The sequence below is a fragment of the Lissotriton helveticus genome, chromosome 6 (genome assembly GCF_964261635.1).
Source record: "Lissotriton helveticus chromosome 6, aLisHel1.1, whole genome shotgun sequence".
In the NCBI taxonomy this organism is placed as follows: Eukaryota; Metazoa; Chordata; class Amphibia; order Caudata; family Salamandridae; genus Lissotriton; species Lissotriton helveticus.
Window position 1 is genome coordinate 1,488,882,526 of NC_136067.1, and position 13,356 is coordinate 1,488,895,881.

The 13,356-nt window shown below is 41.3% G+C and overlaps 1 protein-coding gene across 1 annotated transcript in view; it reads right to left on the reverse strand.

Moving 5' to 3' along the window:
• Nucleotides 1-13,356, reverse strand: part of RYR2 (ryanodine receptor 2) — a 3,071,198-nt gene that overhangs the window by 638,862 nt on the left and 2,418,980 nt on the right. Inside the window, exon 77 of the mRNA XM_078648003.1 lies at nt 8,315-8,394. Within this exon, the coding sequence (XP_078504129.1) occupies nt 8,315-8,394 (80 nt within the window). The remainder of the gene's footprint in view (nt 1-8,314; nt 8,395-13,356) is intronic.

Genomic DNA, 13,356 nt, shown 5'->3' on the forward strand with positions numbered 1-13,356 from the left:
AGGATGTTGGATAAGCAAGCCCTCAAAGGGTCAATAGACTCTCCCCACACCAATGAACAAATTTGGACCACCTATAGGAATAGATAGATTTGGTGGAGAGACGTCTGGCAGACAAAATACCTTCCACCTCATCAGAAGGAAGAGAAAAAGAATTCAGGTTGCCCCGATTAATCTCCAGGCATGAAGGTGTAAGTTCTGCAGGTGGGGTTTAGAACCTGCCCCTGCAACTGCGAGAGGTGGTCTGCCATGAGAGGGAGACAGAGCGGAGGCCAGGAGGAGAGGTGGAGAAGATCTGTATACCACACCCTTCTTGGCCAATCCGGGGCGATCAATATGACTTGGGCCCGGTCTTGGCAAATCTTCCTCAGAACCCGACGAATCAAGCGTATGGGAGGAAACGTGTAAAGGAGATGTGAATCTCATCTCAACTGAAACGCATCCCCAACGCTCCCTGTAACGGATACTGAATACTGCAGAATGACGGGCAGTGAGCATTCTCGTGAGTAGCAAACAGGTCCACCGAGGAGTTCCCCACGTCCGGAAGACGTGACGAACCACCTCCGGATGAAGCCCCCACTCGTGGTCTGCAGAGAACTGCCAACTGAGATTGTCTGCACGCACGTTCAGAACTCCGGCCAGATGATTTGCCATCAGACAAATCTGATGGTCCCATACCCTGGACCAGAGGCGCAGAGCTTCTCTGCAGAGACAATGCGACCCACTCCTCCCTGCTTGTTGACATACCACATTATGGTAGCGTTGTCCGTCAGGACTTGAACCAACTGACCGCGAAGGGAAGGGAGGAGGGCCTTGAGCGCCAAACTTATCGCCCACAACTCTAGAAGGTTGATAGGAAGCAACCTTTCCTCTGGAGACCAAAGACCCTTGATCTCCAGATCCCCCAGATGAGCACCCCACCCTAGAGTGGAGGCATCCGTGATCACCGTGGCCACCGATGGAGGTAGATGGAAGGGCTTCCCTTGAGACAGATTGCCCTCCACGCTCCACCAAGACAGATCTGCCACAGCTTCTCTGGAGATCTCTGGAGTCCTCACAGACTTCCTGAGATCTCCGTTGTGTTCATACCACTGCCTGCGGAGGCACCACTGGAGCGCCCCCATGTGCCAGCATGCATGGTTGACCAACAGACTGCAGGAAGCAAACAGACAGAGCAGGAAAAGGACCTTCAGGATTGGAACAACCGCTCTGCTGTAAAAATATGGAATCATTTCCTGAATGTCGAGAATCCTTTGTGGTAGAGGGAATGCTCGACACACAGTAGTGTCCAGTACTGCCCCTATGAACAGGTTGCGCTGAGAGGGCACCAGGTGAGACTTGGGCACGTTTATTGTGAAACCTAATTTGAACAACAACTGAGTTGTAACCTGCAGATGGTGAAGCACTTTCTCTGGCAACTCTGCTTTGATCAGCCAGTCATCCAGATAGGGGAAAACCAGAATCCCCGATCTCCTGAGATGGGCTGCCACCACCTCCATCACCTTGGTGAAGTATCGAGGTGCAGTAGTAAGTCCAAACGGGAGGACTGCAAACTGATAATGTTGCGACCCTACCGTGAAACGGAGATACTTCCTGTGCGACTTCAGGATCGGGATATGAAAATACTTGTCCTGTAAGTCGATCGACACCATCCAATCTTCCTGTTGCAATGCTTGAAGAACCTGCGCAAGGTTGAGCATCTTGAACTTCTCCTGCTTCAGAAAAAGGTACAAGATCCTGAGATACAGGATTGGACATAACCTGCCATCCTTCTTGGGTATCAGGAAATACCGGGAGTAGCATCACTGACCCGTTTCCCACTCTGGAACCACCTCTATCGCACCATTTTTCAATAATGTTAGGACTTCCTCCTGCAGGAGAAGAAGGTGGTCCTCCGAGAAAACCCAAAGGTCTATAGTGACCGATTCCCAATCTTGAAGAAAATGAGTAAGCCAACCCCCCACAGGACCAGCATGATCCAGAATGGGCTGCTTTGCTGTGGTAAGGGGAGGGGAGGTAGAGGAAGAGGAGGAGGGCTGATGGCCTCATGGGCGACCTCTGTTCTTGCCCCTGTAGGATTTGTATAAGGTGTTTTGCTGCTACTGTTGCTGCTGCTGAGGCTGTCTATAGGTCCGAAAGGACGACCTCCCAAATTCTCTGTACCTCCTAAATGATGAGCCTCTAGATTGAGCCTGAAGACCCAGAGATTTGGCTGTTCTTTACTGTCTTTAAATCTCTCTAAAGCTGCATCCGCTGTTTTGCCAAAAAGCCCAGAACCATCAAAAGCGAGGTCCAAAAGTCTAGCCTGAATATCTGGGGAGAACTCTGATGATTTAAGCCATGCACTCCTTCTAGTAGCCACAGATGATCCCATGATTCTGGCGACAGAGTTAGCATTGTCTAAAACACTTTGTATGACCTGACATGCAGCAGCTTGAGTATCTTGCAAGACTTCATTAAAATTTTGTCTGTCTTCTTCGGACAACTTAGGTGGAAGCTGTTTCGCCAAATCCATTAAAGCCTGTATATAGCGACCCAAAAGACAGGAGGCATTAGTGGACTTTATGGTCATGCTTGCCGAAGAAAGCACTTTTTTAGCAGACTGGTCGAGTTTCTTCGATTCCCTGTCAGCCGGAACTTGTGGAAAGGCACCAGAAAATCTTTTTGAGCAGGCAACTTGGACCACTAGGCTCTCAGGAGAAGGATGGGATGTTAAAAAGTCCGGATCCCCTGTAGCCGCCCTGTATCTCCTGGCAAGGGATTTAGAAACTTTCGGAGCAAAAAAGGGCTTGCGCCAGACCTCCATTACAGGCTCAGTGATTGCCTCATTGAATGGCAGTAGAGGCTCTAATACAGAAGAAGGCGAATGAAGAACTTCTGTCCAAATTTTTGATTTAAATTCAGTAGTGGGAAGCTGAAGATCTAAACATTCTGTTGCCTTTTTTATCACTGTGTGGAAGGGAACCGCATCCTTTGAAGGAGCATCAGATGTAGGTGAAAGTTCCCACTCTGGAGACAGATCAAGGCCACTTGCTTCCCTTAACTCTTCAAAATAATCAGCTGAATCTTGAACCTCACCTTCCTCCATTTCTTCCAAACAAAACCTCTGCTATTCTAGAACCCTCTGAACTTCTCTCCTAGACCTCATTCTAGGTACCGGCGTTGGTGGAGTTAAGACCGACTCCGATAAATCTGGAGCCGGCATTGTACACGGATCCAGCGGCACAACCTGTGCCAATCGAGGTCGAGCTAACGGCGCCGGAGATGATGGAAACGGCGTCGATGCCCTCGGCGCCGGGAAATGCCAAGACAGGGCCGCCGGAAGAAATGGCATGAAGGGGGCCTGGGCATAGGCCTGAGGAATCTCCAGATTAAACGCAAATGGACCCATGGGCCCAGAAGGTGTCCAGAGGAGTACATAGCTCTATGGAAGACTCCAAACATAGCATTAAGATAATGCGCTGGATCTTAACCCGGGCCAGGAAAAGGATGATAGGCCCCCGGGACAGATTCCAGTGTAGGCGTTATCGTGTTCGGGCCAGCCGACGGCAGAGCCAATGGAGTCGCCTGCTGATCCGGCACATGAAGCTCTTCCACTGGAGCCGGAGAATGTTCCGAAGTCAGTGAATGAACCAGCGTCGGAGATTGAGCTGGAGAAGCTGCAGGAGAAGCCGATCTTGCAGGAGAAGCCGGATTCGAGGGAGAAGGAGACACGAAGTCCTTACGGCGTCGACGAGCTGGAGAGGTCGACTTCGGCACCGCTTCTCTATCAGAATGGCATTTTGAAGAATGCCTCTTCTTCTTCTTATGCTTCTTGGCTCTCGAAGCATTTCCCGACGTCGACTTCCAGCCCAACCTCGACCTCGACCTGGAACGAGACCTCGACCTTGAACTTCTTCTACCTCTTTTCTCCTTTCTCATCTTCGCCATGAAGAGTTTTGCTTCTCTCTCCTTCAATGCCTTCGGATTCATTTTCCTACAGCAGGTACATCACTCGACGTTGTGATCCGACGACAGGCACCAAACACAATCTTCATGCGGATCTGTAATGGACATATATCCTCCGCACTCCCTGCGGGGCTTGAACCTGGACTTCCTCGACGACATCCTTGAAAGGAAACAAGAAGAAGCACAGGAATACAGCCAGAAACACAAAGTAGCAAGTGAAACTACGTAGAGTCCTAGAAAAACCGTTAGCGTCGACGGCGCGGAAAAAAGGGAACTGACGTCATCACGCCGACAAAGGCTCTATTATGGCTCCAGTGACGTCAGCGGAGTCGCGAGCGGAGCCATGGTTCTGTGACGTCGTCCTTGTCGGTGTGGAGAGCTACAAAAAACCTCCGAATGCTGTTGGCGCAGGGGGATAGTCACAAGTTGAGGAATCCACAGAAAGATGTATCGATCAGAATACCGTGTTAGGGAATTTACAAAGGAGAGCATCCAGAGAAAGACGGCGTGGTTGTTTCAAAGTACAAATTATCCACCTTAGGACTGGCTAGGTCTAAGACATTGATCACAGCAACACAAAAAGGTGCAATTGAAGATGCATCGAAGTATCCAAAGATGCAATGTTTCAGTAGGATTCGGTGGATCTCTCTCCTCCGTTCAATTTTGGGGTATTGGGCTGTTGCCTCTGTGGCAAACTCTCTGCCACAAAGGTAATACAGTCTGGCTACTATGTGCCAGGAATGACACCATCTACACACTTTCACCATTGTTTTTTTCTTGCTTACAGTGCTAACGGAGACCGCTGAGAAAAGTGAGAGAAAAGTGTAAAAGACCCAGATAAACATATTCATATGAAGCTTAAACCACTCTAAATTTCCAGAAATTCATTAACTGTTTTCTGTAAACAGCTGTGTCTTACTGCAGATTTAGGTTTGATATACTCATGACTTTGTAAGGCAAGAGTAAGACATGCTTTCTCACGGAAAAAAATATTTACAAATGAGGAGCTAGAGTGAACATTTCTCACTCCCAGAACTTTCTGGGTATGTCACACCTAGTTCAGGTGCAAAACATAACTGCTCATATAAAATGCTCTTAAAATCAAAAGCTAACATTTCAGGAATATGTCACATGTAAGATAGAAGTAAAATACAACCATTCACAGAAATGGAGTGGTGAATATATTTTAGGGGAAATACTAATAGAAGTAAATGGTTTCAATTTGAAATGTGAATGGCACATATAATAAGGTTTGGCCTGTGGTTCTCTGTTGCTAATACTCTACTTTTTTATTTGATATTTCTCTACATTGTATGTAAACACATTGATGTCACAAAATGCAGATTTAGTGCAAGCATTATGCAAGCATAGCAAGAGCTAGACAGTTTGGGTTGTTAAAATAAATAACTAACATTGATTCTCAAATTAAATGTTTTGCTTTTTTATAAATTTATCTTAAAGAGAATCATAAATGTTGCTGTGACATTACAGAACTTTCTAAAAACTATATCTGGCACATATAACTGGTGTCTTTTTAAAACAAAATCTATTTATTGAGTTTGAACAATAACAAATCAAATGCATAATCAAGAGATAATTGGCAAATTTCAGCATGCATAACAGTACTCTTATGTAATACATTTAGCGCGATCAGGGCGTAACTTGACATCTTCGTTTTTGTACATTGCAATTCCAGTTCTGTTGTTGGGGACACACATAAATCACTTTGATAGACATTCCATTTGCCCCACTTTTTGCCCCATTTTATGGGGCACCCTCTTACTTTTAACACCTCTTTTTCCGCAATCATACACTTCCCTGGTCCACATCCAAAGGAGGGACTGTATGCCACTCCCCATTTCCTCACTATCTCCCTCTTGACTAACGTGTAGGCCTGTGTTATAAATTGTCGTTCAGTTTCCGTCGGGTCTGTCGGCCCCTATACATTTAAAAGACCCAGCTGAGGTGTAGGGGTGTGTTCTTTCTCCAAGGCTTCTAGAATACTCTCCGTGGCCCCCTCCCAAAGAGGTCTCACTCCTGGGCAGTCCCATGTCATATGGTAATAAGATGAACTGGTGTCTTAAAAGGGTAGTTTGTTGACTGAACAAACATTCTTTTATATATTGTGATTAAAACCAATTTTTCATGGCTTTTAGAATCAACCTGAAGAAAGGCATTTCAGTTTGGAGCTCAAAATATAAATGATATTCAGCAAATCTGCATCACCAGGTGCATCTCTGCAGGTCCGTAAATTAGAGTATTCCCAAGCAAATAAAAAACAGTAGCTGGTGGAGAGATGGTGCAACAGAATATATAATGAAGTAAATCTCGTTTACACTTGGCATCTGGACATTCTGCAGAGTTTTTCATTTTTTTTAAATTTGTATTTAGAATTCTCCACTGACAATATTTCCAAAGACATTTGGCAGCGAATGAGACAATGGCATGAAGAACACATAAATTTTCTGAACTGAATGATAGAACCTGACACAATTTACTATGAACACGAATGCACCTTCATAATACTAAAATAATTTTTGTGAAAACATCTATAAAATGTATAACACCATTTCTAATATGAGGATAGCAAATCTAAATGTTGAGGAAGGCTGCATGAACATACCGAACTCAGGAGGAGGTCGGAGTTGCACTTAACATGATCAAATCAGGTTCCCCTGACAATCAAGCTCCACCTCACATTTTGTTTATTCTGTCTCCCGCACTACTTCATAGCCTCACTGAGCTTTTCAATATGTCTTTACATTTTGAGACCGTTACTATTAAATGGAAGTCAGCAAGGGTTAAACCAATTCTAAAAAAACAATTGGCTGAACCGAAAGAACTTAATAACTATGGGCCAATATCCTTGCTGCCATACTTTGGGAAAGCAATTGAATCCCTGGTGAACAAACAACTAATGGCCTATCTAGAAACACATCAACTGTTTGACCATTCCCAATCAGGCTGCAGGGCCGGTTTCAGCACTGAAACAGTCCTGTTGGAGGTACTAGATAACATAAAACTCTCTTTAGATGACGGGCAGTCAAGTGACTTTTCGGCTGCTTTCAACACGATCTCTCGCACAATCTTAATACAGAGGTTAGAAGAGATTGGAGTAGGAGGCAAAGTCCTTAACTGGCTGAGAAACTTCTGAAAAGAACGTACCAGCATTGCCCAAATCGAATCCCTAGTCTGCTGTAGTTCAAGGGTTGACAAAAAGGTTACCCCAGGGGTCAGCACTTAGCCCTGTTCTGTTTAACGTCTATGTAGCACTTCTGGCAAGGGCAATCAGAATGTATGGCTTTGATGTAATCTCATATGCAGACGTTACTTAGTTGATAATCACCCTGGGACCCAACCCTGATCCTATAAGAACTAGATTTATTACCTGTATGCCTCACATTACCAACTGGATCCAAAGAGCAAGACCAAAATTATTCTATTTGGTAAATCACAAGAACTTTGGTCAAATGACTGGTGGCCAACCAGCAGGGCTCCTTGTCCAACTACAAAATCCTCGGTGCTAAACCTAGGCATATTAAGATGATGACAAGATATCCATGAAGGACCATGTTAACCATACTCTAGCCTCATGCAATGGCATTATGCGAACACTATAACAAATATTCCAATGGATACCTCTGGCAGTGAGGAAAACACTGGTTAAGGGTCTAATAATTAGCTGTTTAGACTATGGTAATGCATTCATGGCGTTCATCAATGAAGATCTTTATACTACACTCTAGGTGTTGCAGAACACCACCGCCAGACTAGTGCTAAATCTTCCATCTTGAGATCGCTGCACTGGCTCCCAATTAGGAAGCATACTTGTTTCGAAAATATGTGTATTGCCCTTTGCGGTGTTGGGCCAAGTTACCTAGCCAAGAAACGTATGTGGTATCTACCAAAAAAAATCCTCAGGTCTGAAGGAAAACACCTGACACCCCTTAGAGTTCGAACCGCCAGAAATGGAGGTAGATCTTTCTCCTACCTAGCTCCTCAACAAATGGAATAAGCTTCCAACACATGTCATAGCCACTAAAGATAACAATATGTTTAAAAAGCAGCTGAAAACCTGGTTATTCTAACCCATTTTTCTATGTCTGGGACTCTTCCTTAGTCGGACCTGCTATAGTGCCATGTGACCCCTCGGGTGACATGTGTGCTTAATAAATGGTCATAACATAACAGTACACAATATGTCAGCACAACCCCTGCCATTCCGTAATGATTCAGTTAATGGTGTTAGAAAATAATCAGCTCATATTTGGTAGTTGGGCAACAATGCTTTGGAAATGCAGCTTGAAATGTTCTTCCTATTTTGTACAAGAATTTATAAAGTATTGAGATAAGGAAATGGTAACGCTACCTGCTGAACTGTAGAGTTCCCACCATTCAATATGGCAATTCCCAGCTTCAGTGTGGCTGCAACCATTGGGCCCATTTCACCTTGAAAAATTAACATTTAGACTTTTTAATTATCTCAGCATGTGAATGCCAATATTAACTATATAAATCTGATGAATGTTTCCATTACAGTTTGGAAAAACAACTTTGTATATACATTTGAACCCTGGCAGATGATATCGCACTTTACAAATAAACATAACGTAACATAACTTAATGAAACATAACGTAACCAGAGAACATGTTCCTCACAACCAGAAAAAATGTGCCTCTGTGAGAAAAGAAAGTGAGATGTGTATGTCTTAGACCACACCAATATTATTTAGATTTTAGTTCCAGGAATATCAGAGTTCCCTTAGAATATGAAAGGCTGAGACATAAAGATTTTCTGAAGGCATATATTATGTTATTGCAAGTGTTATATTTTGCAATACATTGATATGTTGCTGAAGATATTTACCTTGCCTCTAGATCAGCAGCGGCCGGTGCAGGTAAGCATGGTGTCCAGAGGGCTGGGGAGGAGTCGACAGACGATGGAAGAGGAATTATTTATTCATTTAATATTCCCTATTCCGTCGTCTGTTGACTCACCCCCTCCTGCCCCGCCCCGCCCGGTCCTCCCCACCGCGCTTACCTGCCCCGGCTGCTGAAAAACTATCAAGATTGTCGGGATGTTTTTTCTGCCGTTTGTCCTCCTTTTGGGATCCTCATAGGAAGACACTTGACACCCTTCATGTGTATGTTAAGTGGATGGTGACACCGTGGCAAATAAGAGCCATCAGCCTTTCTTTGAACAATCACAAATGACATTTGAAAGACCTTCACCGCATCTAGTACTTGGCATTTACTTGGCTTCTCATGTTGGTCCACTGAAATATTGCCCAATCTAAAAAATACGTTATACAAAGCAAAATCACACCCTGTTGATGATCAAGGCTTCTCGTGTAAGTAAGAGACTAATGGTATCCCTTCGCAACATACAAATGTAATTGTGATTGATTTCCTTCTTTTAGCATTTATTTTGTCAAGTGCAGTTGGAAGCAGGAAAAAAGTTACTAGTGTGCTTCAATACAAGAAAATATATCTGAAATGTCTACTTTTCACAAAGGATGAAATCTGTGCATCTTTTTTATCCAATGACACTGTTCCACTTGCTCACATGTATCTCAGAATGTCTCTAATGTTAGCACATGTGGGGCCGACAGCATAGCTCGGAAGCAGAGAGAAAGGATTTCTCTATTTCATAATGTGCATTTGCAGCTCCTAAACTAACTCTGAGAACTTTTAACTTTAGTATATGCACATTTAGATGTGCGAAATGGCATAAAAATAGGGCCACATCTGTGTCCTGCCCGAGTGTCAGGGATCCTCGCAAAGTTCTGCAAATCAGATATAGGATTAAAGAGATATTGTTCAGCGGACCTAATTGGGTGCCTGTAGCCAGCCAGTGCTCCATCGCAGTCGGTCTGAATTTGTGACTTTGTCCCTGTCCAACTCGGCCGGATATCCACATTTGGAACTTTGTGCTTTTTGGCTCTATTTTCTCTAAAATCTTTCAACTTAAATATCTTAGGTTCTACTAATTGTGTTTTTGCTATTTTTGACTTAATTTGTTAATCATAGAAAGTTCTATTCTCTAACTTGGTGGGGAATCCTTTTTGTGTGGTGTTTTTCACTGTATTACTGTTTGAAGTATTGCACAAATACTTTACACATTGCCTCTAAGTTAAGCTTGACTGCTCTGTGCCAGGCTACCAGAGGGTTGGGCACAGGTTAACTTAGGAAAGGCTTGTCCCTCACCTTGGCAAGAAATATGGTTGCTGCTTGACCAGGGCTCTCACTCCAGTCAACTAGTTACCTCATTTCTTACAGAAATGCAGAAAACATGCACTTGCATTGAATGTCCACAACAAATATTATTAGGCCACTAACTGAGTTTGGTCAGTCGTTTCAGCTTGTTAACACATACATCAGACTGTAAGCAATGGCATAACACAGGCCCTGTAGCCATCATGGCATGGGGGCTGGTGCATCCAACCCATCCGGGGCCATAAACCCTTAAGAGGCGGGAGGCTTTCAGCTCAAGGCCAATGAGTATTTGTGAGCATTTCACATCTGACTGTAGATTTAATTGAGGCCTATATACTGGTATCCAGACAAAACATTGAGTTTAAAATATCGTTCTACATAAATATCGAGTTTAAAATATTGTGACATAGAAACATCGTCAGAAAGAATATCGATGTCAAGAATATCAATTGGAAGGTAAGTAATATCGATTTTTAAAATATCGCAGTTATAAATATTGTTTGCAAAAATATAGTTATTTAAAATATCGTTTTTTTATTATTTTTATGTATTTTGTTATATTCTTTAAATGTATATGATGTACAATTTTTGTATAATTATTGTTTATGGTATGTTATATATTTGTACATGTTAATAGATTTAATTTAATAAAATGTTTAGATTTTTTGTTCTGTAGCAGGTTGCGGGCTTATAGGGGAATAGCCTGGGAAGTAATGTATTTATAATAAATTAATGAATATTTTGTATTTTATGTTATTTATTTAATTGATATTTATGTATGCTAATTGAGCCATAGATTTTTTTATGTAAAATTTGAGTGTGGGGTGTGGAGTTTATAGAGTTAAAGGGTGAGACGTCATTTATTTTAATTAATTATTAATTAGTTAATTAACATTAAATTATTAATTAATAATTAGTTATGTTAACTGGGTAAAAAAAAAATTGGTGCGGGTTGTGAGGTTATGGGGTAAAGGGTGGGAAGTAATTTATTTTTACTTACTGAATAATTTGTTAATTAACATTAAAGCATTAATAATCAATTATGTTAGTTGAGTAACTTTTTTTAGGTACAGGTTGTGAGGTTATAGGAGTAAAGGGTGGGGAGTAGTTTATTTTTAATTAATTAATAATTAGTTATTTAACATTAATTAATTATTTTAATTGTGTATTGTTTATTTAAAGGTTGTGGGGTTATTTGGGTAAAGGGTGGGTAGCGATTTCTTTTTAATTGATTGATAATTATGTGAATTGTCTAATGTAATTATTTTAGGTGTGGGTTGTGGGGTTTAAAAGGGTGAAGGGTGGGCATCAATTATGTTAGTTGTGTAACTTTGTTTAGGTACGGGTTGTGGGTTTATAGGAGTAAAGGGTGGGGAGTAGTTTATATTTAATTAATTAATAATTACTTAATTAACATTAATTAATTATTTTAATTGTGTATTTTTATGTACAGGTGGTGGGGATATTTGGTTAAAGGGTGGGAAGGGATATCTTTTTAGTTTATCGTCACTTTTCAATAAAAACTAATTTAATTGATAGGGTGGGCAAGAATGAATTTTAATTTAATTGATAATTAGTTGTTATTTAATATTAATTAAATATTTGTTAATTATGTTAATTGTTCGATTACAGTTTTGTAGGTTGGGTTGTGGGATTTATAGGGGTAAAGGGTGAGGAGTAAATTAATTATAACTAATTAATAATTATTTTAAATTAATATTAATGGTTAATTTGATAATTATGTTAATTGTTTAAATATGTGTCTGTGTTGTGTGTTTTGGGGGTATATTGTGGGAAGTACATTAACTGCACATAAAATGTAACTATTAATAATTAATTGAATATTAATTAATAATAGTTACATTTTATGTGCAGGTACTGAGTCTTGTGAGGTTATAGGGTGGGAAGTTACTAAATTATAATTATGTAATACATTTTGTGGGCTAAAAATAACTAAACAAAACTATTATTTAAATGAATATTATTGCTGTATTTTAATTATAAAAACATTTGTAGGTATTTTGATATGTATTTAACATTGTAATGTTTTACATTTTTAACATTTTGAATATTAAATATATTAAAAAAATTTCACAACATATTTATATTTTTTAATATTTGCTTTGTTTTTATAAATAATGTTTTTTTGTGCAAGATATTTTGTTTCCTTTAACGTTGCGCAGACTAGAGTGGGAATCGTACATTTTACTTCTCTGCATTCCAACACCTTCCCTCCACTGTACTGGCTAGAGTGAGAATAGTCAATTTTACCCCTCCGCTATTCAACACTTTCCCTACTGATTTATTGACTAGAGTGGGCATAGTAAACTTTACCCCTGCGCAATCCAATATTTTTCCTACTGTTGTACTGATTGAAGTGGGAATAGAAGGTCGGAGGTTTTCAGAGTCACGTCGCGGGTTTTTGCTTTTGACCGCACGCGATGGAAAAGGAAATCGGCTAGTCATTCCGTCTGGATTCCAATGGGCTCAAGCAGCCCGTCGGCCAGTCGGAGGCCTCACCATAATCCCTATGGGCGGCATTTCCGCAGTAGGGATTACAATGTCGCTTTCCGACAGGCCTTCCATGTTGAGCTTTCCGACATGGAAGGCCTGTCGGAAAGTGACTTTGAGGGGACCTAGCAGGGCTCCCTTCTCCCTGCGGCGTCCGGATGGGGGCGAGGGGGTACCTATGGTGCCCCTCTGTTAATCCCAGCACCGTGAGGCAGGCACCAGGAACTACCTGCCAGGGAGTACATGGATGAACAGATTCTCCCATTTATTTTTGGGAGTAGGTGCTACGGCCAGTTGACAGCTGCAGCACAAACTCCCATATAGAAATGGGTGTACGCATTGTAATTCTGTGGTTGAGCACCAACAGGAGTACAGTCGGTGCCGATTCCACAATGGTGTTGGGTGGGCGTGAGTCCGCCTGACATCATAATAAGGCCCTAATTGTTATTGGTATATGCATATATATATTTGTTTTGTTATATTTTTAGAGTTTTAAAATTGTTTGAAATGCTAAATAAAATAAAATTATTAGTTAAATAATTGGTTTTCAAGTAGATATCTATAAAATGATATATTCATTATCATATATTTGTGTAACTTTTTTTAAATTAAGTTATTGTGTTATATTTTTTAAATATATATTACATATATTTTATTTTCATATATTTACTAGTTATTTTATTC